At 40.6% G+C, this 26360-nt stretch overlaps 1 protein-coding gene across 3 annotated transcripts in view; it reads left to right on the top strand.

Moving 5' to 3' along the window:
• Window positions 1-4298: 4298 nt before the first annotated feature.
• Window positions 4299-26360, top strand: part of REV1 (REV1 DNA directed polymerase) — a 41618-nt gene continuing 19556 nt past the window's right edge. Inside the window, exons 1-8 of one of the 3 annotated variants that reach the window (XM_033147582.1) lie at window positions 4299-4499; window positions 11076-11139; window positions 11802-11934; window positions 13560-13728; window positions 15612-15761; window positions 16050-16738; window positions 17887-17994; window positions 19446-19562. In XM_033147582.1, the coding sequence (XP_033003473.1) occupies window positions 11083-11139; window positions 11802-11934; window positions 13560-13728; window positions 15612-15761; window positions 16050-16738; window positions 17887-17994; window positions 19446-19562 (1423 nt within the window). In that variant the 5' untranslated portion in view covers window positions 4299-4499; window positions 11076-11082. Of the gene's footprint in view, window positions 4500-11075; window positions 11140-11801; window positions 11935-13559; window positions 13729-15611; window positions 15762-16049; window positions 16739-17886; window positions 17995-19445; window positions 19563-25991; window positions 26094-26360 lie in introns of those variants that run through there. The other 2 variants (XM_033147581.1, XM_033147583.1) reach the window with 2 other exon arrangements.

The following is a 26360-nucleotide window of genomic DNA, read 5'->3' as shown; positions in this document are numbered from 1 at the left end:
CCTAAAAATAAGATTTAAAAACATATAGGAAGTGATCTGTTCCTGCCCTTGCATTTTAATAGCAGGTGTTTTCCCTTGTCATTATTACATTCTGCCATATGGACAGGCAATCAATATTTTAACAGGGCAAAAAATGCTATTTTAATAGTTGTGTGGAGCCACAATTTTAATCTGACTTCCAGCTGATTGTAGTACAGTTAATGCCACAGCAGAGTTAAATGGTTTTAGAATGCAAGCAGCTGTCTTACATTATTACACTTAAGTTTCATCCTTCTGAAGGGACAATGGCAGCTGTAGGCACCAGCCATAACGGGGCAAGGAAGCTGTTCGTTGTAGGGATGTTGTGGTCAAGGGATGATGGCAATGTGGAGCTTTAAAGCTGTGCTCAAGTATAAGGGCCATCAAGAACTGAGCAAAGTGTCCTTCAGTGGGACGACTTCTGTGAGTGGACCCTGGCAAGCACCCTGGCTGTAGTGTCAACACTAAGGAGCTACATTTTAAAAGGTATTCCATAAAGTTTATATACATCTTGATCCTAGAAAACCTTGAGGTGGTTTTACAAAAAGGATAAAACAATTAAATCAGTAAGAACAAACTTAGGGGTGGGGGGAAATCTAAATTTGCACTAGATTTTTTTTTTTACTTATGCAAAACTCAGTGGCATCTGTAAATAATATTGACACTTTCTCTAGTAAATCACAGTACTGGGGCACATGTGTGCCTGTTATCATATTACACAATGAAGGAGATTAGGGATAACTTTATTTGATTATTTAATTTCTATAAAGCTTAATATATTAAAAACATCACTATAAGCGCTCTACAAAAAACTGAAGCAGCAACAAATACAATATTACAAATATACAAAGTTGCACACAAAAATGCTACTTTAATACAAAGTTACATACCGTATATCTCTCTCCATTCATTTCCCTTCTGACACACCGTCCCTTTCAGCCTCTGGGTTCTCATGGTTTTGAAAACATTTAATACTTTAAAAATCAGTGTGTTGGTTTGGTTTTGTTTTTTGCTTCCTGGTTTTCTATGTACTTGCTCCCTGCAGTTCCTCCTTTTGCCCACTAGATGTCAGTAAAAGGCAGCTGCATCTCAGAGGAGGCCTCTTCATCCTTTATTTTCCACCCCTGACAGCAACAGCGTGTTAAACATAGATTATCCTTGCACTTTAATCCCCAAATGTATCCCCGTCTCGGCTAAGCCTCTGTAGCAGACAGCAGCTAGGAATGTCCTGTAATGAATGATACTGATAAAAGCAGGTACAGTGCGGCGGTGCAGGAGACGTCTGGCGTTGCATGCAAACTCTGCGGGCTGTGCCTGCAGTGCAGCACTGTCTTGTATGAGAGATGCAATCAGACTGATTTCAACATTATACACACAGCCTGAGATAATGTGATCTTGCCTATAACGTTCGGCTGCCTATGCAAAACCATTTGATTACAAGGTAATTGATCTTTCACTTACATGCAGAGCATTCTCTTCAGTGCAAGCTCTCTTGAGGCGATTGTTACAAAGGGGGGCAGGGGCAGGGAAAGGAATCCAGATATTTACATAGACATAGTCGCTAAATGAATGTTGGCTTATTTTATTAAGATTTTGTTGTTGGTATTCCTCTGTTTCTGTGTGCGCTTGCATTTGTAGAAAGCAGTACAGTATTTTGTGTGTGCTGACACACAAGATCTGGAGCAGATGTCGTTTTCTGTGTACATACACAAATATGTAGAAACAGCTGTGCATTGCTTCACACACGTTTTCATCCATCTGTTACAATCGCCCTGGAGCAATGAGTTATGTAGTTTTTTGTGGGCTTTGTGTGGTCCAATAATAAACCAAAGACATTAAAATGAAATTGGCAAAGCTGGAATTCGTTTCTATGGAGGCACTCAAATAAAATTAATTAGGTTACCCATGAGTCACGGGCAGAATAAAAACTTAAGGGGTTACATTGAATATCAGAAAAATAAATGCACATAGAAAATAAACTTTTTGAAAGAATATTGTTATATGTCCCCCACCCCATTTTCACAAGTGGTGCAAAATTTCAGGGGTTGCAGATGCTTTATCCAGGGTGTGAGTTTCCTTTAGGACAATGAGGCACAGTGGAGACTGTGGTGTCTTTATGATACACTAATACATTAACCCCGTTAAATTAACGGGCGCTAGAACATATGTGGTCAAACTGTTGCCCTAGCAACGTCGGGGACATGTGCAGAGCTGACTGAGTGGCTCTCGCTTATCTGGGTTTTTTTTCTAACAACCGAGCAGCTCTCGCTTGACATCGCTCGCCCGCCACCACTTGTAACGGCCGCTGCCGCTTAGAAGTCCACGCGAGTGCGCACCTGCCGCATGCCCGCGCACACCCGCCACTTCAACAGTTTCGCCCAGCCGCCCGAAGTCTCTGCGCTCCAAGTCCCAATGGCTGTCCATGGGGCACATGCGCAGTAGCGCAATCCCACAGACACAGGGACTGGACGCAGAGTCACTTGCACTTTATTATTGTAGATGGTTTATTTACACATATATACAACCTGAACCCAACAGAGGAATGTCCAATACAGTGGTACCTCTGGTTACGTACTTAATTTGTTCCGGAGGTCGGTTCTTAACCTGAAACCGTTCTTAAGCTGAAGCACCACTTTAGCTAATGGGGCCTCCTGCTGCCACTGCTGTCCGATTTCTGTTCTCATCCTGAAGCAAAGTTCTTAAGCCGAGGTACTATTTCTGAGTTAGTGGAGTCTGTAACCTGAAGCGTCTGTAAATTGAGGTACCATTGTAATACATTCCAATAGCTTCTGGCCTCTCCCATAGACACAACATTGGATTCAAAACAAACAGGAGCATCCTGCTTTTCTTGGCACTGCTCCTTTACTCCGGGAATAGGGCTGTATATAAATTCAATCAACAACAACAACAACAACAAAGTTAGGTTCCATGATGGAGGACAGCCAAGGTGGTATATAAATACAGTACAAATTACTGCAAACAAAAGAAAACATGCTAGTGTGGATGCAGACCAACACATTTACTTTGCTGGATGAGCAATCAACAAGTTGCCAGTTGCAGAGTTTGCATTTATTTATTTATTTGTGCAAGGGGTTTATGGGTCGTTTTTCAGGTGGACACCACTACCGGTAAGTGTTTTTTTACCACAGATTATGACAAGCTTTGGGTTTTTTATTATTTAAAAAAAAGTTAAGATAAAACAAGGGCAACAGTTTGCTTAGAAATAAGAGATCTCCAGAAGTCCCTGTGGTGCAGGTCAGGGGCGCGCGGATGGGGGGCGGCGGCAGCGGCAGGTCTCTTTTATTTTCTGATCCGTTGGGGAAAGGCGGTCCTTCAGAAGCTTAATGTGGGATATATGGCGATACAAAAGAAAAAAAAAAACCCCCAGTGTCGGTGTGTGCATCTTCATGCACGCTTGGAAAACGCCATGCGTATGAAAGTCAGCCCCGTGCGTGCGTGTGTGTCTTTATGTGCAAAGAGACTTCGCTGCACTTGCCGCACGTCCTACGAGCGCTTATAGGCCAGTTGCAAGACTTGCTGCAGCCGAATACGTGCTTAAGCACGAAAAAACCTGACTAATTTAAAACACGCCGCGCCAGGGACCTTTGCACGCGCCTTTAAGAAGTGCCGACATAACGCCTGGATCGGCGGCGACGCCACATTCCGAGTTTCCGTTTGCAGCAGCGGCAGCTCCAGGTCTGGTTGCGCGCGTGGATCTATATCCATCTTGTCTATACAGTATATAGCTTTCCTCCTGTCAGCTCCCTCCCGCCGCCGCCTCCTTGTTTGTGTGTATGAACGAGGAGCCGCGCTTCTCTCTCCTCGCCGCCTCTCCTTTAGGGGGCGCCAGAGCCTCGTCTGCTTCCCCTTCCCTCAGAGGACACTCAGGCAGCCCGCAACGCCAGCCGAGGGGAGAGGGCGGGTAAAGAGAGCGAGTACATAAAAGAGTGGGCGGTGGGAGGGGGGGGGAGGATGGCGCGCGCGCTCTCACTCGCTTCCCCAGACGTCACGTGATAATGGAAAGACTTCTCCTCCCCTCCCTTCCATTTATTTATTTCTCTCTCTCTCTCTCTCCCCCCGTTGGCCACGCGACTGCTTAAGGCCACCAGGGGGCGCCGCCTCAGGGCAGGACTGTCTAATTGGTTGGCTGCGGCGAACGAGCGCTGTTGATCAAGCAAGGAGGGAGGGGAGCAAAAGAGAGAGAGAGAGAGAGAAAGAGAGGGGGGAAAGGCCCAACGGCGGCGGTTGGCGGCGCGAGACTCTTTAGCGCGCCGTGCGTGACGCGGCATTCGGAGAGGGAAGGTCGGAGGAGGAGCGACGGCGAGGTGAAGGCGCAGGCGAGGCGAAGTGTGTGAGGAGCTGCTGCTGCTGCTCTCGCTGCGGCGGCGGGCGGCGTGAGCCGGGGACGCGATGTGAGGTCTCCACACGGCCCGGCAGGGCAGGCGGCGACGCCCGGCGGGCGGGCGGGCGGGCAGAGAAAGGTGAGAGAGGCTGTGGAAGAGGTTAGCGGCCCCGCCACCAACGCCTTCGCCCACAGCTGCCTGCCTATCCCGGTGCGGAAGCGGCGCTTGTTGTGTCTGAAGCGGCAGCGGGGGAGGCCCCCATGTGGTGCGTACACACGGCGCAGGCAGACACGAGGGTTGCTTGGCCATGCAAGTCTCCGGAGGTGGCGGGCGAGGGACCAAAGCTTTGGCAGGCCCGGAGCCGCTGCGGGCGGGCCTCCCTCCTGGCTGGCAAGCGGGGCTTGGGTTGCTTGCTTATCCTGAGGGGAGAGGGCGGTCGGCTGTTTTAAGTCAGCGAAGCCTTGGCCTCCTCGAAGGCGCCAACCCGGTTGCCGCCGCCACCGCCGCTGTCCTTAGTTCCGGATCAGCGTCGTTTGCAAGCCGAGCACGTCCTGGGAACCATGGCGGTGCCTCGCAGCTTTTTCCCATCCCTGCAGCTGCCTTGCTGGTGGCTGCACAGCTCGCACACGGCGTGAGGAAGTGGGGATGCCCGGGGTTTATCTACTGACACGGAAGGAGATGCTGTTTTTTCCGTGCTCCTTCCTCTGCGTCTTCAGGCGCCCGTGCCCATTGCAAAACTAAGACTCCGGCTACTCAGGCTCGGGGTTTTAAAAAAAGGGGGGGAAAGCGGGTAGAAAGGAAAGAGCGGTTAGATGCAACAGGATTTCACAGCTGGGTTGCGATAAGAAACGTTTCCAGTTGCTTTGGGGGGACGGGACGAAGACAGTTGCTCAGATGGGAGCATTTCTGATTTCTTTGAGGGTATACTGTATATTGTTCAAGCACCCGTCCTTCATCTTTATGTGTATTCGACAACTACCCAATTTGCAGTTTCAATCCCATAATTCTTGCAAGGGGGGTGGTGGAATTGCTTCCCTAGTAATACTGCCCTAGAGGTTCAGAAGAAAAGGTCAAATAGAAGTCTTGGTACATATCTTTATATGCTTAATCACTAGTGAATACCAGAGGCTGAAGTTAGATAAGATCCTTATAACAGCTTCGTTAAACTAAAGATAATTAAACACACCTAGTCTCTGAAGACCTTTCATTTGCTATCTTGTCTCTTGTGTGACATTAACTTTTTTCCTGACATTGGCCTTTTATTCGGTCTCTGTAAGGCTAGTTTTACCTGCCGATTGATTGAACATTGCAGATCATTACTAGTGGGGGTAACATTAGAAAGACCACATAATAAAAATATATTTTTACTTATAAAACCAAAAAATTAAAACTATTTTTTTCTTAATGGCTGTTCTGAAGCTTCTCATTCACAGGGCAAAACCAGTCTGCCTTTTCCATATGTGAGGTAGTATGTATGCTTTGGATTATGTGTTGAGTCAGAAGAAAGACACTAACTTGGGGGATGTCCCACTGGATAAAGTGGACCTGAAATCTGTTTTGACTATGGCAGACCAACACGGCTACCTACTTGTAACTGAGATCTGAGCCTTGGTCATAACCTGACCTTCCACTAACCCAATGAAACCTGGAAATTCAATAGGAAGAATTGCCCCAGCTTTCTGAATGGACTGTAATCTCAGTTTCTGCTTGTTCTATTGCTATTAAACAGACAAAAATGCTAAACTAGTTTAGTAACTAAATACAATTACAGGTAATGTAAAAGGTAGTTAGTCTGAATAAGTCGCTGACATAAAATATATTAAGTACTTGGAAAATAATTGTACTGAACAGTGGTTAATGTGCCTTTGCTTCATATTTGCCGAATAATCCCTGTAAGTCTCATTAAATTCAATGGAGTTTACTCCCAGATAATTGTATATAGATTTGCAACTTAGTTTTTGTCTAGAAATTCTAATAGCAGAAAATAATGTTTTTTGTATTGGTACACCTAGCTGAAAATCCACCTGAAGTACATCTTTAGGCCTATATGTTATAATTAAATCATATGGTTAGCTTTTTATGGAAAATTGAGGCAACTTGATGATGATCAAGTTTGTTTGGACCATACGCTTAACATTCAAAGTAATTTCCTTCCAAGACATGTCTTATTTCTTTATTTTTGTTTATGGGTTTATTTACATGCATCTCAAGGTGATGCACAGACATAAGGTAAAAACAGCTAAAATATTTTTAAAAACAGATTTTTGCAGGGTCACAATTGGACCCATGCCAGTCCCAAAACCTATCCCCACCCCTGTGAGTCCACTTTCACAGGCTGTGTAGTAAATTGGCTTATTCATGCTTAGATCCTTGATCATATAGTACAAGCAATGTGCTCTATATTCTGTGACTTGACTTGCAAGTATCTGTTTTATGTTTATTGAAATATCTGCTAGTCATGCTGGCTGTGTGCCAGCTCAAAAATCGGAATACTAGTTCCCAGGAAGCACAAGTGGGCACAGTACTGTTGTATTCAAGTCTTGTTTGCAGGTTTTCCGTAGGCATCTCATTTGACCACTGTGAGAACAGGATGCTGGACTAGGTCGGTCTTGGTCTGATCTTACAGGGCTCTTAGATTCTTATGCTCTGCATGTTTATTATTACTTTCTTTCTAGAGAGCTTGTTGGTGTCTCTTGTATCTTCTTGCTCTTACATCAAGTATGTCAGCTTACATTATGGATGAATATTTTGTATTATTACAGTTGTACCTTGGTTCTCAAACAATGCATTCTGGGAGTCTGTTGGACTCACGAAACCATTTGAAAACAAAAGCGCAGCTTCCGATTGGCTGCAGGAGTGTCCTGCAGCCAATTGGAAGCTGCGCTGGACGTTCGGCTCCCGAAAATCATTCAAAAACCGGAACACACACTCCCGGTTTTCGATCATTTGGTAGCCGAAACGTACAAGTTCCAAGGTGTTCAGCAACCAAGGTACAGCTGTATTGTACTATTAGTACAAGTCTGTCATGCCCTTCGGCCAGAATAAGAAACTTAAGAACTGCACTGAACTTTCTAACTTGGGACTTTGATAGTCTGGATTGGTCTGATCATTGGAGGCAGGGGGTACAATTGTATATGTACAGTATTGCTTAGTAGCAGAGAACCTCTAAGCATGTATTGTTCATAATTTACTGTGGGTGGGAGTATACCCCACTTCAATACAAGCCATTGTGACTTACTAGAACAAAATAAAATCATAAGCACATCCAAAAAACTGTACAATCAAGAACAGTACATAAAGGTTTTTTTTTAAGTGAATTAAGCATTCTCAATGCAACTGCTATAGCAGACAAATGGTGTTTTGGACAGCTTTGCCTTTGACCTTCAGGGCTTCACTGATGGAAGTGGATTGAAGGTTGAACTGACTTGAAGCAATCCCACATTTTTGCAGTCACCAGCTACCACTGGATCTTCACCATGCGTAAGATGAACTTAAAGTAAACAAAACAAAATGAAAAATGAAAAAAATTCCTTCCAGTAGCACCTTAGAGACCAACTAAGTTTGTTCTTGGTATGAGCTTTCGTGTGCGTGCACACTTCTTAAGATACACACGAAAGCTCATACCAAGAAATAACTTAGTTGGTCTCTAAGGTGCTACTGGAAGGATTTTTTTATTTTTTATTTCGTTTTGACTATGGCAGACCAACACGGCTACCTACCTGTAACTTAAAGTAAACAGTCATAGTTGGTGTTAAGTCATAATTAAGCATTATGTCCAAAAGAATGCTATTCCAATAATATGAAGATAAAAACACTGACCCAAAAATGCATCTTCAGAAGACTATACTGTACCTTATAGTTTGTGTGTACACACTCTGGGTTAGCAGTGCCAAAATAGATTTTGAAGATAAATGTGTGGCTTCCTACTTGAGAGAATGGGAATATGACCAATCAATGTAGAAAGTAACATAAGTTCGTATTTGTGCTGCTTGTACTTGGGTAGTAAAATATCAAAAATAAGGCAGCAGATTCAGAGGTGTTTCCCAATGTGTAACTGTTCAGAGCCCATCTGCTTCTGCAAGTGCTTTCTAAAAATGAACTGTCTGTAAGAATAGAGCCACGAAAGCATGCCTGTTTGGCTGAAGAACTGTAGACACTTCCAAATCTCAACGATGAAGATGAGTATTCTGTGCTTTGTATTTTGTTTGAAGACTTTAGAAGCTCTTTTTTCCCAAGAGAGCTAGGAAGGGACAAATGTAGTCAGGCTATGATGAAGGAGATCTAGTTTCAAATCCCTTTGGTCTAACCTGCTCCTCAGGCAGGTTTATTCAAAGGAGTTGAATAAATAAGAATTGTGCATACTTTGAATTGTGCTTCAAATTATTGATGGCATCCAGCAGTAAAGAATTCAACCTGTTGTTGTTGTTCAGTCGTTCAGTCGTGTCCAACTCTTCGTGACCCCATGGACCAGAGCACGGCAGGCACGCCTATCCTTCACTGCCTCTCGCAGTTTGGCCAAGCTCATGTTAGTAGCTTCGAGAACACTGTCCAACCATCTCATCCTCTGTCGTCCCCTTCTCCTTGTGCCCTCCATCTTTCCCAACATCAGGGTCTTTTCTAGGGAGTCTTCTCTTCTCATGAGGTGGCCAAAGTACTGGAGCCTCAACTTCAGGATCTGTCCTTCTAGTGAGCACTCAGGGCTGATTTCTTTAAGAATGGATAGGTTTGATCTTCTTGCAGTCCATGGGACTCTCAAGAGTCTCCTCCAGAATTCAACCTAAGAATAACAAAACACTATACTTGTTATCTAGAATGCAGAGTATCCAAATGATGGTCCTGGGATGGGACAGGGTCTCTAATGCATCCAGTATTGTGGTAGTAAAGTAACAAAGAATGCCATTGTGTTCTTAATTTATGTCTATGCTACTCAAATTACCTTTCAGGGGTGGGGGTGTAATATCAGGCAGGTTGTGGCAGGACTGATGCAATTACTTCCTTGTTTGGATCCCCTGGAGGAAATAATAATTGACCATTTTTCAACTTGTTATCAGAAGGCATGATTTTTGATTTACAGTGAAGTGTTAAGGAGATGAGGTAACTTTCACCCAGTAGAGTACTGCTGGGTAGTGTATCTGGAATCCTGAGGCAGGGTACTTACCAGACATATTGTCTGAAAAGACAGTAATTGGATTCCCCCCCCCCCAAAAAAAAGAACTTTAACTTGCCTTCGTGAGTATTCTACTGCCCTCTGGCAATGCAGTGGCCCCTGGGCATGCGTCAACCTTGGAGTTTGTGTGGAGCAGATATTGTCTCTACACCTAAGCTGAGCGTTAGGTACTCAGTGCAACTCTAGGCACAATCCCCTTCCTAAACCCATGTTGGAAAGAAACCTGAGATCCATTTTGGTTCAGTCTTTCTGAAGTGGTTGGAGCACCTCAGAAGTTCAGAGCCAATGCAAACACAAACCTCCCTGTCTGGCTTCAAGCTGGAGAGGGTGTCTGAGGCTTGTTTCCACACAGTGCAGTTTGAAGAACAATGTGTCAACCCACCCCTCTCTCTCCAAGCTTAGTGTTGTGGGGAGGAGCAATGGATTGTTTTTGAATTTCCAAGGTGCAGTGTGTGAGGTCAGGAGGGAGGGAGCAGCAGTGTCCTGGCAACCATACATTTTGAGTTGGCTGTCCAAAATGTATGGATTCCTGCCTTTTGTTGTGCTTCCTGACTGTTGGGGTGTGTGCTAATGCTCTTCTCTCCAAAGTTCTCCACCACTGAGTTCCCACTTTTGTGCTCTGTGTTCTAAAGATATGGAGCTAAAGCTGGCATGGCTAATTTCTTTTGGCCCAAGAACCACATTGATACTCATCTTTCTGAGGGCAACATGCCAGTGGTGGTGTGGCCAATGTACACACACAATGCTACAAGCGCATACACTCACTAGACATGCAGTCGTGCAGCACTCTCCCTCTCTTGTGTCACACACCACACACACATGCAGTCAGACATTATACATAAGCTGTCACAGATGCCAAAGCAGACATACAGATAACACACATGCATGCATGCAGAAGACTTTCATCCAACATTTGCAGCCCTCTGGAAACGCTGCTTTTTTCTTTGACACTCAGCATTCTGTGCAAAGTAAATGGCAGCATTTTAACCTACTTCAGTGCTAGGCTGGAGGAAAACCCACCTTTTACTCTTAAACAGCAGACAGAGGGCTTATCTCTGATATCCACACTGTGGTTCTTGGCACTGCAATGAGGCTACATCACTTTAGCCCAGTAATAGTTAACTCAAGGCCCTGATTCAGCAAGCCAAGCCACAGGAAGTTGTCTGCCAGTGCCTAAGCACCATCTCCTACTAATCTTAAGAGGGGGGGATCCCTCTGACATTGCATCTAGTTTGTCCTAAATGTCATAATGTCAACTGCTATTTTGGTTTTTACAGCTAGGTGAGAGGTTATTTGAAAGATTGGGCCAGTATATAGGCAAATAGTAACTAGGGTCCAAGATAGACTTAAGTTGTGCAATGTTAGGTTAAATATTTCTAAAGTGTTTGCATACATGTGAATTTATATTTTGTTGTAAGGGAATGGATACATCAGGTGTGCTGTTTAAAGTCTTCCCATTGTAAATATTTGTAGCTCCTACATCTCAATTTGAAATTATATAATAGTGATACTGACAATATTTGTATGTTTTTTTTCTCCCTAAATAGCTTCACTATGAAGGAAGGTGGATGGAGAAAAAGAGCCAGTGACAAAGATGGCTGGGGAATATGGGTATGTTCAAATCTAAAATTATAAACATAACATTTTAGAGAGTTAGCTTGCTATTTACTAGTGTTTATAGGTAGCTTTAACATAACTATTTTATTTCTATAATAATTTCTATAATAATAGCCATACCGTTTTCATCTCTGACTGACGCCAAGAGTAATGGATGTTTAGGTAATACTATCCAGTTAATATGGGACATTGGCTAGAAAAATTGCCTATGATATATTTTTTTCTTGTGCTTATTCAAAACATACAGGTTTTTGTAGGTGCTTAGTAGTGGGTTGGCTGTGATTTTAACCCTGCTAAGGATTATTAGCTGCATTATATTTGTTATATTATGTAATGCAATATATTATAATATATTATAATACATAATATAATAGATTGTATTACATATATTGTAATACATATATTACATACATGTATTAAATATGTTTTATTTAACACTCCCTTCAGATACAATGTTAAAAAGTGGTATTAAAATATTCAAATAGTGTTTATGTGTTATTCCATTTAAAAGTTTTCCATAACTGTATATTCAAGCCAAAACTAAACTGATATTAAATAGTTTTAAAGGCTGGCAAACCTTTTGACCCATTTCCATAGTTAGACACAAAAAAGTTTGAATGTATCTGTATCTAAAGTCTGTCTTATTTAAATTCCAGGGAGGATATATGCCTGCCAAAGTCCAGAAACTGGAGGATCAGTTCCGTTCAGAGGCAGCTATGCAACACCAAAAAGATGGAACTCCATCTGGTATCTTTAATGGAGTTGCCATCTATGTCAATGGCTTTACAGGTGATAGCTTTCATTCTTTCAAAATATTCATTCAAATGCCTTTTAAGAAAAATTAGGATGAGGCAAAGTTGATGAAGGAGCTATACTGTGTGGAAGTCACAAAGCAATTTATATATCATTCTCCTTCTGGCCATAAGTTTCTGTAGTCTTGTTTTTGAGGGGAGCCGTCTAGACTTCTTTTGGCCTGGTTAGCTCCCCTAGCAAACTAAAAATGCTTCAAAATGCACAAGGTAATACTTAATGTGGATTTCACAAGAAGCATTTCTAATGCAAGATTTAAATGAGTAATTGAAGTGTAGAATTTTTCTAAAATTAGTATTACACAGCCGCTTGCCCCCACCCCCACCCCCCGGTATTCTGTATGTAGGCTGCTTTGCCCTCCACTAGGGCTGGAAACATTAGGCTGCAATCCTATTCTAACTTTCCTGGGAGTAAGAACTTACTTCTGAGTAGATGTGATTAGGATTGCTGTTGTTTGATGAAGGGTTGGCTGTACTGGTTTTAGATCTTAATTTTATGTTACCGTGTTAAGATGCTAAAGAACATTGTGGCTGTAAGGGTTCTGCTGTGGTTCCTCACGAGTAAAGAGGCTCGGCTCAGGTCCTGTATATTTACAGGATTTATTGTGCAGATATGTACAGTGCAGAGCTCAAAAGTCCATGATCAGCTTAGTCACTTTCAGATCCTGGAAGTGGCGCTTTTCTGGAGCGCCCCCAACATAAGAACTTGGGCACCCCTAGTCTCCTCCTTCCCTCCTTACGTTTCACACCCCTGCGTAATTGGGGTGACGGAACTGTCATTGCTCCCTCTTGGCTGGATCCGCTGAGGGGGCGTTGGGTCTCTGAAGCATCCTCCAGCCCTCTCTCCTCTGGGCTGCTTTCCTTTCTGTCGCTCCCGCTGGAAGTCCCCCTGCTATCCTCGCAGTGCTGTGGCTCTCCATCCCTTGACAGCCCATGCACCGCCCCGCTAGGTGCTGACTGTTCCCTGACAGTGATCTTCTCTGAGACTGTTTTTGCAATGAAGGGCAGAATATAAATTCTGAAACTATTTAATTTATTCAACATTTATATGCTGTTCTTTGGTCAAAAAGACCCCTAAGGCAGTTTACAACGATCAGGTATAAGGTAGTCCTTGCCCTCAGGCTTACAGTCTCCATGGGACCAAGCAGAAGTTACCCAATGCAACCCTCTAGAATTGGCCCCGCAGGTAGGAGTGGAAACACTGTAATACCATGCCTTCAACAGAGTCAGTCGTTTAAGAAACCATGGACAGTTGTGGGGTTTTGTGCAGATTTTTGTAATAAGAACTGTATTCAGTGAACACAGAGTGACTATATTATGGAATGAAAAAGAAAGTAAATCAGATGTCCTTAATTGGAAACCATTGGTGGCAGCTTTTAAAAATTATTTTCTTGCATTTCTTTCAGTTTATCAGAAAACTATTGAAATTTTGGCAACATGAATGTTCAGATGAATACTCCTATGTCCATTAATTTGTATTGTAGATATATTAGACTAGGAGCAGCTCATAAAGGAAACTGACGCTGCAAAATACTTCAGTTGTGTGGTTTCTGTAGAAAAACATTTAAAAGTACTTACCCATGTATTTTCATAAATCTGTTACAGATCCATCAGCTGATGAACTGAGGCGGCTAATGATGTTGCATGGAGGACAATATCATGTATACTATTCTAGATCCAAAACAACACACATTATTGCAACAAATCTTCCAAATGCCAAAATAAAAGAACTCAAAGGGGAAAAAGTAGTCCGACCAGAATGGATAATAGATAGGTAAATATTATTGGAGAATTATATCCAGGCTTGATAACACTGTTTAAGTTAGGGATAGGAAACTAGGAACCCTACAGGTGTCATTGGATTCCAGCTTGCATCAGCCCTGACCGTTGGCTTTGCTGGCTGAGGTTTATGAGAGATGGAGTCTACCAACATATGTAGGACTACAGGTTTAAGTGTTCCAAATGTGAACAAAATTGAAAAGACAAAACAAAATTCTGAAATATTATTTAATGTGTGTTAAATGTTTTCAAAAATATGTGATTATCCTATAAATCTATGATGGATGGGTCAAATTTTGTGGGAATTGAGTTCAAAATATTGAAGACAGACTGTTGAGTGCTTAGCAAATAAATTTGACTAAAATAAGCGTAAGTAATGGTTTAGATTCATAAAATTATGATCAACGGGATTGTTGATTAAAGTGAATATTATAAATTTAAAGAAAAATTTCTTTCTGATAAGCACTCAGTGTGCAACTAACTATTCTCTGATTTAATGATGGATTGTTAAATCAGGGCTGAAGATAAAAAGCAAAATCACTATTTTATCTTACTGGGCATATAGTTATGTATTTCTTTATACAAAAAGGTTTAAAAGAATGGAAATATAAATAATAGCTTTAATAAAAACTTAGAATCTCTCATATTAGGATTTATAAATAATGAAGTAAATTATTCCTTATTTATACCTTGTTATACCTTACATGTGTTCAACTTTATTGCATTATTTTGTATTCTTTAGAAAGTAGCAATTATTTTACTGACATGTCATTTTAATTTTACTGAACATATTGGGAAAACAAATGATCTGCACTTGAGACTATCCCCATTGTGACAGCTACGATTACTCTACTCCCTTAGAAACCTGGTCACATAAGTGCTAACAAGTTATGTTCTTTTAATTGGGTAATGTGATCTTACTGTAGTTTTCTTAATTGCAGCATATATTGGCTTTTGATCCATTGCCAAACTTCTTGTTAGTGTACAGATTGAAACTGGATGGGAAATACACCATCAATAATTAAGTTTCAGTATTGCTATGATTTGGCAGTGCATTTCCCTAGATCATGCATGATTACATTCCTTTTTTGCATAACAGGGACTTGGCTGCATTTATCACCTCATAAACCCTCAGAGAATACTCTAGCATTGTAGGTGGGAATTGTGGAAGAAGCTGCATTCGAATCCACAACCCCAAATATAAAAATGTTGATGGAACAGTAATATTTCACTTAAATAATTATATACAATTGTAAGAACTGAATTAACTAACAGAGTAACAGAGGTGCATGCCAATGGTAGGCAGAGTGAGGGGGAAATCACATGGGACTAGACTGAAGTGCATGAAGCAACAGATGTGAGCTTTAACTTTGTACAATAGGCTATATTTCAATTGTGCAGTGGTTGCAGGCTTATGTCCTGCTTCCAGGCGATCAAAGAGACGTTATAACAGCTCAGGGATCTATTCCTGCCAGACAAAAAGTACTTGAGGGCACAAAGCAGAGTCAGTGAAGAACATAACCTGAAAAAATCTTGTGGGCTGGATATGGAGACTAGAAGGCCACCTTTGGCTCCCAGGCCTGAGGGTTCCCAAAATTGCCTTAAATTTGTAAAACCTTTCCAGTTTAATAAGTTTTGTTTTCTGTATAAAATAATGGGACAATGAAGTATCTAGAAATAAGACAATCAAGCTAGTAAAGTCGAAATATACAGGTGCAATCAACAGTTTCTCTCCTCAACATTAAATACATTAATGAAAGTAAGTGCTGTTCAACTGGGGGTTATACCCCCCTGCTTTAAGAACAAGATAAAAACTCTACATGGAGTCAGAATTTGTTATGACTTCTCTGATCAATTAAACTCTCATCTTCTTTACAGCATAAAGGCTGGACGGCTCCTTTCATACATTCCATATCAGCTTTATACAAAACAGTCAAGTTTTCAAAAAGGCCTCTGTTTTAATACCGTATGCAAACCTGAAGAACCTATTGCAGGTCCTAGCAATATCTCTGTGGAGCTCAACAGGGTGTAAGTAATTATCTTGAATTACAAACTCAGATTATGTTAGATGATCATCTCGGATCATTCATGTTAATGCTGTTTATGAAGCTCTTAGAAGATCTCTAGGCATATTTCAAACTACTATTTAAAACTGAGTGGACTAAGTTTATGAAACAATTCTGTCAATTTGTTATTAAAACCAGTGTGTGTATGAGGGGGTGGGGGTTCAAAGTATAATAGAGGGGGAGAGTTTAGTGGTAAATGTTTTTAATTGATATTTTTTCCTAATTTCTGTATTATGCCATCTTTTTAAAGAAATTGTCTAGTAAAGAAGTATGAAGTAGAGAATGAAATCAAAGCCAATGGAAAGTGTAAATTGAACATGGAAGATGAGACTGAAGATGCTGGAGTCTTGGATTTGGAGCAAGCCTTTTCTGCTAGCAAGCAGAACGGAATTCATCATAGAGACAGCATTTCCATTTTCAATGGACACACTCATAGTTCCAACAGTGCCTTAAAGACACAGGATAGCTTGGTGCACTCTGGCAACAACGTTGCAAGCAGACTGTCTCCAGCTCCTGTGCAGGAGGAGGAAAGGAGAGACTTTAGAGACTGCTCTATGCAGCATTTTCAACAAAGCAACAAAAATACTGAACTTTTACGAAATGCGCATAGGACTATGAGTAACTCACCTTGTTCATCTTTGCACAGTAATATTAAAAGAAACGGTGCTCATCACTCTATAGTTCAGGGGCCTTCAAGCACAAAAAGCACTACAGTACCTTCTCCTAGTAAGGTAGATTCACCTCTGTCCAAACCTCCTAACTGCAGTTTCATTTCCGACTTTTACTCTCATTCAAGATTGCATCATATAGCTACTTGGAAGAGTGAATTTACAGATTTTGTCAATACACTGCAGAAACAAAACAATGCTATCTTCCCAGGAAGAGAAAAGTTAAAAAAACTGAAAGCAGGGCAATCTATAATTAACAAAGCTGACTCGGGTAGGTACTTTTTAAGGTTATGCTTAAAAAAGCCATTCACTCTTGTTATTGACTTAAACAGGTTATATTTTGATATTGAAATTTCTGTGTAAGCTAGTGATGGGCAGTATGGACCTCCAAGATAATTTGATGAGACTATAAAGTGCAGCATTCCAATTGTGCTACAGTTAATGAGCAGTCTCAGGATTGTGGGAACTGGAGTGCATGCCATACCAAAAGGTATTAGCTGCTCTTTTTCCGACTTGGTCACTAATTATTTGAGCAAATTTTGTTGCCTGCATTTCACTGTTAATGCACAGTGTTATGTGTCAGATTCACTTGTCAGGGGGGGAAATTGCTGAGGGCTCATCCAGACTTCCTTTGTGTTGTGCTTTCAAGGCAGAGGTCCACACTTTAAAAGTCTTATGTCTGAGTAGTTTTGTTTGTTTTTGTTTGTTTTAATCCCAGTGCTTTCACCTGGGAAAGCCTGTGTTATAAATCTGTTGTTTGGAATGTTAGGCTTTATAGGGAATACCAATGTTATACTGTGGTGTTGGAGGACGAAATATATATCATTAGGTTTATAATTTGAAAATGACATCTTACTGTATTCACACTTCTATTGCAATACAAATGATTAAGAATGTGTATAAACTGTCTACTATTATTGCCACTCTTTTGGCCAATATTGGAAATGTGCACTGTCCTTAGTAAGCGTTAGGAGAATGGACAACTAGGCAGGTGCTGGTAGCTTTTAGTCCATGATTGCTGGCTTGTGCTGTGGTGGCATATTCAATTACATTGAGAAAGAAGAGCCATAATGTTAATCAGCTCTTCCAGATTTGGTCTGAAAATGTCAAGAGCTAGGAAAAATCAGTAGTATAGAACAGTAATTACAAAGTTATTGTGGCCAAGTATCTGAGAAGATGTGTACAACAAACTCTTGAAATTGTATTGATTGTAGTGAAGAACAATATATGCAACAATGAAATGGTACCTTTGGAAACTTCTTAAACGGGACTACATAGCATTCTACATGTTTTAAGGACAGTTTAAATCATTGCAAACAAAGAGTGGGGTGGTAAATTCTAGATTAATAGGAGCATAATAGGAATAAAAAAAATTGTTCAGTATGGTTTCAACTTTCCATTTGCCTACTATTATACTAGATTATGCAGCCACCTTGAGCTCAACCAAGCATCAAAGCTGTATAATGCATGTGGATATGGACTGCTTCTTTGTATCAGTGGGTATCCGAGGTAGACCTGATCTAAAAGGTTAGTATTCATTCCTCTTTGCACTTGGCAGCTTATTATATACCAAGTAGAAATGTACTGTTAAATGCACACCTGTTGGCATGAGTAAGCTTTTAAACAGAAAACCTACATATTGGTGGTATTCTACTTGCAAATATCTCTAGATTTGTCATTCATTTATCTGCATCCATGGAACACAGTCAAGAGTTCTTTTCCTCCTAGCAGTTATAGAAGAGATCACATGTCTGTAGTGCTGGAGTTGCCAATGTGGTGCCTGTGGTAGCAGTGGTCACCTTGATTCCAGCAAAACCTTTAAGCCTCCCATCCCCTCTTTCTCTCTCCATCATAAGGCAGTGAGTGTGTGCCTTTGTGTCCCTATAAAAGTACATAGAACTGGAGGAGGAAGTTGTAAGAGTGATGTTCTTTCCCACTTCATCTTTCAGCTATGTATGCTTTTCAGGATTAGTACCTGAGCAGTTGAATAAAAAGTGGAGTGACTGAAAAGATAAGGAGGAAAAGCAAAGCTATCTGATTTTCAGGGAAAGAAAAAGGAGCAACTAGGAGGAGACAGGGAGGGAGAAAGTGGTGTGCTGCTTTTGAGAGAGAGATTGGAAAGGAAATTAAGAAAGAGAAGGCACATACGTTTATGTGCATGCATGCACATACATGCAAAATCGGATCCAGTAAAAAACATCCTCCTGAAATTGAATAATCATTTCACAGATTTCCCTCCCCCAACTACTGTCAAATCAGATTACATCTGTCTTTATTGACTGAACCATAAAATTGTGGATTCAGCGCTGTTCAGCACTGCCATAGCACAAAAATGTGTATTCTAACTTATAGACTACTCTCAAAATCACTATCTTGGAGTCATCTCTGCCCAAAATAATGAAGATCAATGTGTTTGTGGTTCAGGCAAGCACCGTATTTGTGATTATTATTTTTACTGTGCAGTCAACCAAGGTAGCGTTTAATTTTATGGTATGTAGGTTTTTTTGGGGGGGGGGGTTCCTGTGTAAACTTACACAAATACAGGAGCATCCATTCTCCTGGACTTTACTTTTCTATGGAGACTGAGTAAAAGTTAAGTGTGTGTAAACATAAACAGAGAGAAAGTATGTGTGTTGAATGGATGGAGAGTGGCTCAGAGGGGGAGAAATGATCAAAGGAAGCAGTGCTTGCTATACTCTCTCAAGCTTCCAAATGTGCTGATGGACTTAATAAGGTTGGCAATTTCTGCATTTCTTGTTAAGGCTATGATTCTATTTCTAAATTGTCATTTTCTCCATACAGAGATGTGCTTTGTTAACAGAATGCACTCTCTTAATCATGTTCAGTAAAACAAATGAAAAAAGCTTTACAATTGTAGATGTGTAGAACTTGTGTTCCTAAGTGATTTGCAGTAGTGCTCATAGATCTTTTACAAAACTGCAGTGCAAGTTGACTTACAACTGCATTATGTTTCACAGGCAAACCGGTTGCTGTTACGAGTAACAGAGGATCAGGAAAATCATTGCTTCGTCCTGGTGCAAATCCCCAGCTGGAATGGCAATATTATCAGAATAAATTACTGAATGGCAAAGCAGGTACAAAACTGCAATTTGTTGAAATTGCTAAATAAATAAATAAATAAATAAAGGAACGTCACTTGTAACAATCCAGAGTTAGTTCTGTAGTGCTGTGGTAGTATCTTGCTAGTTAAAATAACTTTATATATATTTAGCTGAAAATACCTGGTGTTGCCTGGCAATTCTGAGAAACCAAAAACAGAGGTATATAAATGGATAGTGTAATTTGTTAATTTTAGGGCTGTGCACTGCCCCAACCTAACCCGGGGAACACCTGACCCTGATCTGGTCCTGATACTTAATTAGGGTTTTAATAAACCCTATACAAACAAGAGAGGGATGAGGGAAAGAGACACTGTGTATTCTTTCTCTCTCCTTGTGACTGCATTGCAGAGAGCAGGAGGGTTCAGGCCTACTGGGTGCTGCTTCACCAATGCGTTCCCTGAGTGAAATGTGCTAATGAAGCAGACCCCTGCAGCCAGCAGGACTGCATCTTTGGTATGCAATTCCTGCTGTGTGGCTGCATGTGTGGAAGCAGCTTCCTAAGCTTGACTCACCTTGCCCAGATTTATTCCTGCATCAGCCGTTGCCATCTCCATTGGGGCCATAATCAGTGATGAGAGACTGGCTGACCCCCACCACTGGCCCAGCATTCAGGGAGGTAGCCACTTACTCTGTCCTCCTGCTCCCAGTTCCTGGCGCTAGGTCTCCTCTTCCTGCCTTCCAAACCTTTGTGGCCTCAGCCACTCCCTTCTCAATCCTGTTGGGGTTTGCTTCCCCAGCATGCTCCCTGTGTGTAACATGCTAGCAAAGCAGACTACTGTAGCTAGCAAGTTTATACCCCCCATTCATCTTGTTTCAAATAATGTCCAGCATCCAAACATAGACAAAAAAATAGCTCCTCCACTTTGGGAACTGTCATGCCAAATTTGGGTGGCAATATTTCAAGAGGCATCTGAATGCATAGAGAACAGACAGGTAGACAAACTGCTTTCCAAAATATATACCGGTAATAGATGGGGCAAAAACATTTGGAATACTATGTACAGTTTGGATTGCCCCATCTAAGCAAAGGAGCAGTGAAGATGAACAAAGGAATGTGACCAATGCAAATGGAGCTTCTTAGTTTTAAGATTGCAGTGGGGAAAAGGGAAGGAAAACTGTAATGGTGTGAAGGGATAGAAAGGTTTTTCTCTCTTGTTATATTAGAACTTGGGTCACTCAATGAAATAGACAGCCAGTAGATCTAGCACAGGCAAGTACTTAACGTTATAAATTTATTTATGGACATTGTTGCCCAAAGATATTGTGGTAGTTAACAGAGGATTAGACGAATTCCTGCATGATGGGTCTGTCATTGGCTTTTAACTAGGACAGAGAAATGTTTCTAGGTAGAATACCTGTACCAGGTTTTAGGGGCAAATGGTTGGGGATAGTTGTAGTCTTCCATGCTCTGCTTTGTGGGCTTGCTGGAAGAATGGGGCTGACTACTGTTGAAAACAGGATGCTGGATTAGATGGAATCTTGATCTGATCTAGCATGGCTGCTATTATTTTTCCGAGCCATCTTGTCCGAATACTGTTTTTCCTCTTTTGTTGGATCACACTTCTGTGATCCCAAGGAAGCCGCAATTTTTTCTAAACATTTAGAAATGCTTGAGCAGTTTTTTTTCCTTTTTACTTGGGGCTCCCTTGCCCCTTTGTTAAAAAGAGCTGTAGCAGGGCTGCGTAGGAAGTAAAATGTGGACTTGCAGGTGCTGCTGCTGCTGCTGCCACCTTGTCTCTTGCATAGAGAAATAAAGGAGGAGGGTTGGGTAGCGGTAGCACTGGGGCTTTGCTTACCTCTGAAACTCCTTAGAAAATAAAAATAAAAAGGACTCAACAGCTGCCTAGTAAGGTCAAGGAACAAAAAGTTACATTGAGTTTTGTTTTCAATGGGTGTTTGTGCATATGTGTTAGGCATTTTATTTGGAGAGTGTTTTGCCTGCTTTTTGATGTCTGCTTCTTGTTTTAGTGTGTATATGATTACTATTTTTTTTTTGAAAGGGATATACGTAGCGGGGGTGTATGTTGTGCCTGTGGATATTTGTTTGTGTTACGCAGTGTTGCTCTGAACACCACTAGCTTTCCTGCTGTGAAGTTGATATTTTGTTTTTTTTGTAAATAAATTTTATTGGTTTTACAATTTCAACTTCAACAATTATTTTCCATCAAGTAAAATTAAAGATACAAAATATCCAACATAAAAAATAAAAAGTGAAATACAGTGGAAACACGGGTTACGCACGCGATCTGTTCCAGGTCGCCATGCATAACGCGGGCGGGCGTATCCCGAACGCACGAAAAAACACAAAAAAACAGAAGTAGCTTGATTTGAGCGCTTCTGCACATCCAGGGGTCACGCGTGCTCCGGAAACGCTTCCGGGTTGCGGGCGTTCTTAACTCGAACGTCCGCAACCCAGGGTGTGCGTAACCCGGGGTTCCACTGTAAAAGTAAAGAGAAGCAAAGAAAGAGAAAGAAGAAAAGAAAAAGAAAATATCTTTTCAGAGCTTCTCTTTAACCTCCTGACTTCCCCCCCATTTCCTTTTCTGGTTCATTTAATATATATATACCTTTTCTGCATAATTTACTTAAACCTCTTTTTCTTATCCTTATTGTTTTATACTAAATGCATGCCATAAAATTTTGCTATTTCAATTCAAATTTCCTTCCATAAATTTTAACTACTTGCAAATGTTTAGTCAAAGCCTGCTAGTGTTTCTACTTGTTTGCAGTATTTTTATACATATACAATACATGCTTCCCATTCTTTTTTGAATTTCTCAATGTCATTGTCTCTGAGCTTTTCCGCAAGTTTTGCCATTTCTGCATAGTCCATCTTTTTCATTTGCCATTCTTCTATTGTTGGTATCTTGTCTTCCTTCCACCTTTGAGCTAGTAGGATCTGGGCTGCTGCTGTTGCATACATAATCAGTTTCTGAAGTTGACATTTTTTCTGGTGATCATGCCAGTTTCTCAGATTTCCAATTTTACCCCCAGCAGAAAATGGTTAGAAGTGCCTGATTTAAGTGGACTCCAATCATTTAGTCAAGAATAGATATTGTTAGATACGGTCTCCTGAATTTTGTTTTGCAATGTTGCTTTATTCCAAGATGGTCTTGTCCAGTGCAAGACATCTAAGATCTTCCAGTTCATTAATACATTGAATGGTACTTAAAAATACAACCCTGATTCTAAAGTATCATGTAGCATAGCTGCTTTAATAGTGCATTGGTAGTGCATTCCACAGTGAAATGTTAGCACAGGATACTGGCAATAAAATGTATGTTCATTTATCCTATTTATTTCCTGCTTTACAGCTAAGATTGGTTTCTCATTTAGGATGATAAAACTCCATCCCAAACGTAGAGTGTAAGTTATTAATACTAAATTGATATGTATGTATTTCTTTTGGCCTCTGATAGCATGCTTCAGGTTTCAGACCTGGTTTTGCCCCCAAAGGGAGGAGGCAAAATGAGATTGAGGTGGCCCTGGAGCCTGGCTGATCTAACAGATGGGACAAATGCAGCCCTTCTCTGTTCATCTGCTAATGGTCTACAGGAGTCTGATACAATGTGTCACTAAGTATGTCACATTTGTACCAGTATTGTGTCCTTTAGATACTCAAACAGACATTCCTAAGTATTTTTCAATGTAAATATTTTAAATTACGACCAGCATCAGTAGCACTGTGTCAAGTCAGAATTACTTCTACATTTAGCTTCTGCTATTGGAGATCAGATGGATACCATATTGAGATTTGTCATAAATACTACAGATTGTGGAGTGGAAAGTAGAGTGGAAAGTAAGGTAATGGGAAGAACTACAGATATAGAAGTTGTTCTGCTTTCATGTTTTTCACATATTTTCAGAATATTCAGAGATATTATTTTCCATTCATAGTACTGTGCCATAGTACTAGCTGCCTTGACAGTCCATTTAGGGCTGATAAATGGGATAAAACACCTCAATAAAAACAAGGGCCTGGTTTTTAAATTGGGAAGGGCGGGGTATAAATAAATATTATTATTATTATTATTATTATTATTATTAAGCTATAGTTTATCAGTGCATAGTATATTGACAATACAAGATGCAATCTTTTAACACTTGTTATAAATAACACTAAAAGAGTGCGCTTACTTTTAACATTTCAGGCGTATGTGGAAATGTAGTAGAATTTACACTCAAGTTTTTATGTTACTTTGTTCTTCTGTATCCTTAACATGCACAATAAATAGCATGAGAGAGGCTTCTAGTGTTTATATGAAAAAGCAATTATTAAAGTTTGATTTGTACCTCTGTGGGAACTTTAGAGACTTGTGTGGACCTTCAAGCTACTCTTGCTCTCTAAGATTGGATAGTTTCTCCACCTTCTGGTGGCATTATAGTACCTTTATAGAGTCTGTTGTTGTTGTTGTCATTGTCATTGTCGTCGTCATAGTTTACTGTGATGTATGTAAGAGCAATTATTATACTCTGGTTTCTGGTACAACTTGGTGTAGTTGCTACTGTGCCATAACAAATCCTAGTCTCCTATGCATCCCCTCTTGTCCTTTCCTTTACCCATCTTGCTGACAAGAATGAGTTTAGTCACATGAGCCACAGAACTTGCTTTGTCTTAATAATGCAGGAACACTGCAGTAGTGTACATCTTGCTGTAGCAGTATTCATTGTGATGAGGATTGAAGGTGCCATTCTTACCATTATGCCTATAACTTCTTGGACCTTGTGTAATATAGTGTTGTCTTGCAATGCATGCTGATTTAAGTTTTACAAATTCATAGAAGGCTTCACTTTCCAAGGAAGTTGGAATAAAAACAGTGTAGAGTGCCTTTCCATTGCATGGTGGAGAATAGAACCAGGCTTCTCAAATCATTCCCATTATTCCTTACCTTGGCAAAAGTATGCTTCTTACATAACCCACATGGTTTTTTTAAACTTTGTTGGTAGGTAATTAGATTTTTATATTTGTGTATATTTTGAATTCTGTGTATTTCTCAATGATTTTCTACATTCATTTTTCAGCAGTATGTTGACCTGCAGGTTATTTGATAAACAAATGTAATGAGCAGCTTGCTGACTCTTAAAAAGTTATTTCCTATATAAATAATTTTAATCTAATGTTTAATTAAAAAGTGGCACACAGGGGTTTTTTTTAAATACAGAAAAAATACATGTACTTTCCAGTAGGAATGATCATGCAACTGTCTGCTATGTATAAATTATCCCATATGATAGGTATTGAAACATAATAAAAGCTTTGGATGTGTGTATAAATTATTTTTTAACCTATTGGTAAATTCTGTTCTTGTAATCCACGTACAAACTCTAAATAACACCCATCTGATTTGGAACAAATGCTCAGTTTATTACATATGACTAACCATGTCATTTGTCCATACCTCCCATTCTCCATGCTGTGTTCTGCTCTTGGCTTATCTATGATCTCTGGGACAGTTACTTTAAGGATCTGTGAACGTTAGTTTGACAAGAAATAGGTGCTTTTTCAACATCAGCCCCATCTTTTACAAAGTTCTTATTCATTGACGGTTGCTGCTTTTATTGTCACTCTTACTGGACAAACGTTTACAAGCAGTTGAATCTTGGGCCTCTTAAAAACCAGTCTTTAATTTTATCCATCCACAATTGTGTTGCTTTGCATTTGCTGTCATTCTTGTTCTGTATCTCCCTGAGAGCAGGTAATGATTGTTCTATTGATAGAACTTATCTGACCCAAAGAGATAGGGAAATCAGCACACAGAGCCAATGGGTTAGGTTCCTTTCCTCATCTGCCAGCATTCTCAAGATATGAATATTTTTAGCCTTCCTTTCCCTCAATCCCAGTTTCTTCAATTTTCATTCTAAAGAGCAACATTTTTTTTATCATCACGTGAGATACAGATTTATTCTCAGCGATTTCTTTTTCACAGACTTGGGTCCTGGCCTCTGATTTCTCCATCCGTTGCTCCACATTCACCATGCGCCTGTCTAGTTTTCCAACTTTTGATGAGAGGTTCTCTACCTTGCATTCCAGTGAGGACAATGTGTCTCGCATTGCCCTGAATTTACATGAAGTGACCATCAGCTTAAGGGGGGATCTACTGTGCTGCACTGTGGAGAAGCCGATCGAACTAATGAAGATAGACAAGATGATGACCTCTCATGCCAGGGCGGAAGAGCAAATGGACTAAAGACATTGTTCTTGTTTGGGGCATAATTTGCTCTAATTTGCAGTTGCAGATATGTTGGGTAACTTGAATGAGCCCATCAATATGACAATGCTAAACTGTCAAGATAGTAGCCTATTCATGTTCTGTCTCTCACATCTTTCATCCACTACGTTCTTTGCCCTTTAAAGACTACATCTTAATTCATTTCAAACTCAAATTGTAGCACAATTCAGCAATAATGAAGAATGCACCAGTTTGGAGAAATAACTCTTAATGTTCAGTGTAGTAGACTGCAGAAACGAAAGCCAAATCCAAGTTACTTAACTCTTCTTTCAAAGTAAGCATTAGTGTATTAGGGTAGGTCTCTAGCTGTACTTTGTGATCTCTGTGTACAACAGAGACTTAGCATGTTCTTGTACACTGTAGCTCATTCCCGTATGTTTTGCTCATAGTTGGTACATGGTTAGTTTATTAGGGGCAGTTCTTTAACATAAATCTGCCTGACTCGGGCTTAGAAGCTTGTCTCTTGTTTGGTAATCTCAAATGGCCATATATTTTGGACAAATAATGAGCAAAAGAAATTCGGGACGTACAGGGAGGTTGT

The sequence above is a fragment of the Lacerta agilis genome, chromosome 4 (genome assembly GCF_009819535.1).
Source record: "Lacerta agilis isolate rLacAgi1 chromosome 4, rLacAgi1.pri, whole genome shotgun sequence".
NCBI lineage: Eukaryota > Metazoa > Chordata > Lepidosauria > Squamata > Lacertidae > Lacerta > Lacerta agilis.
This window is presented reverse-complemented; position numbering and strand designations above follow the sequence as displayed.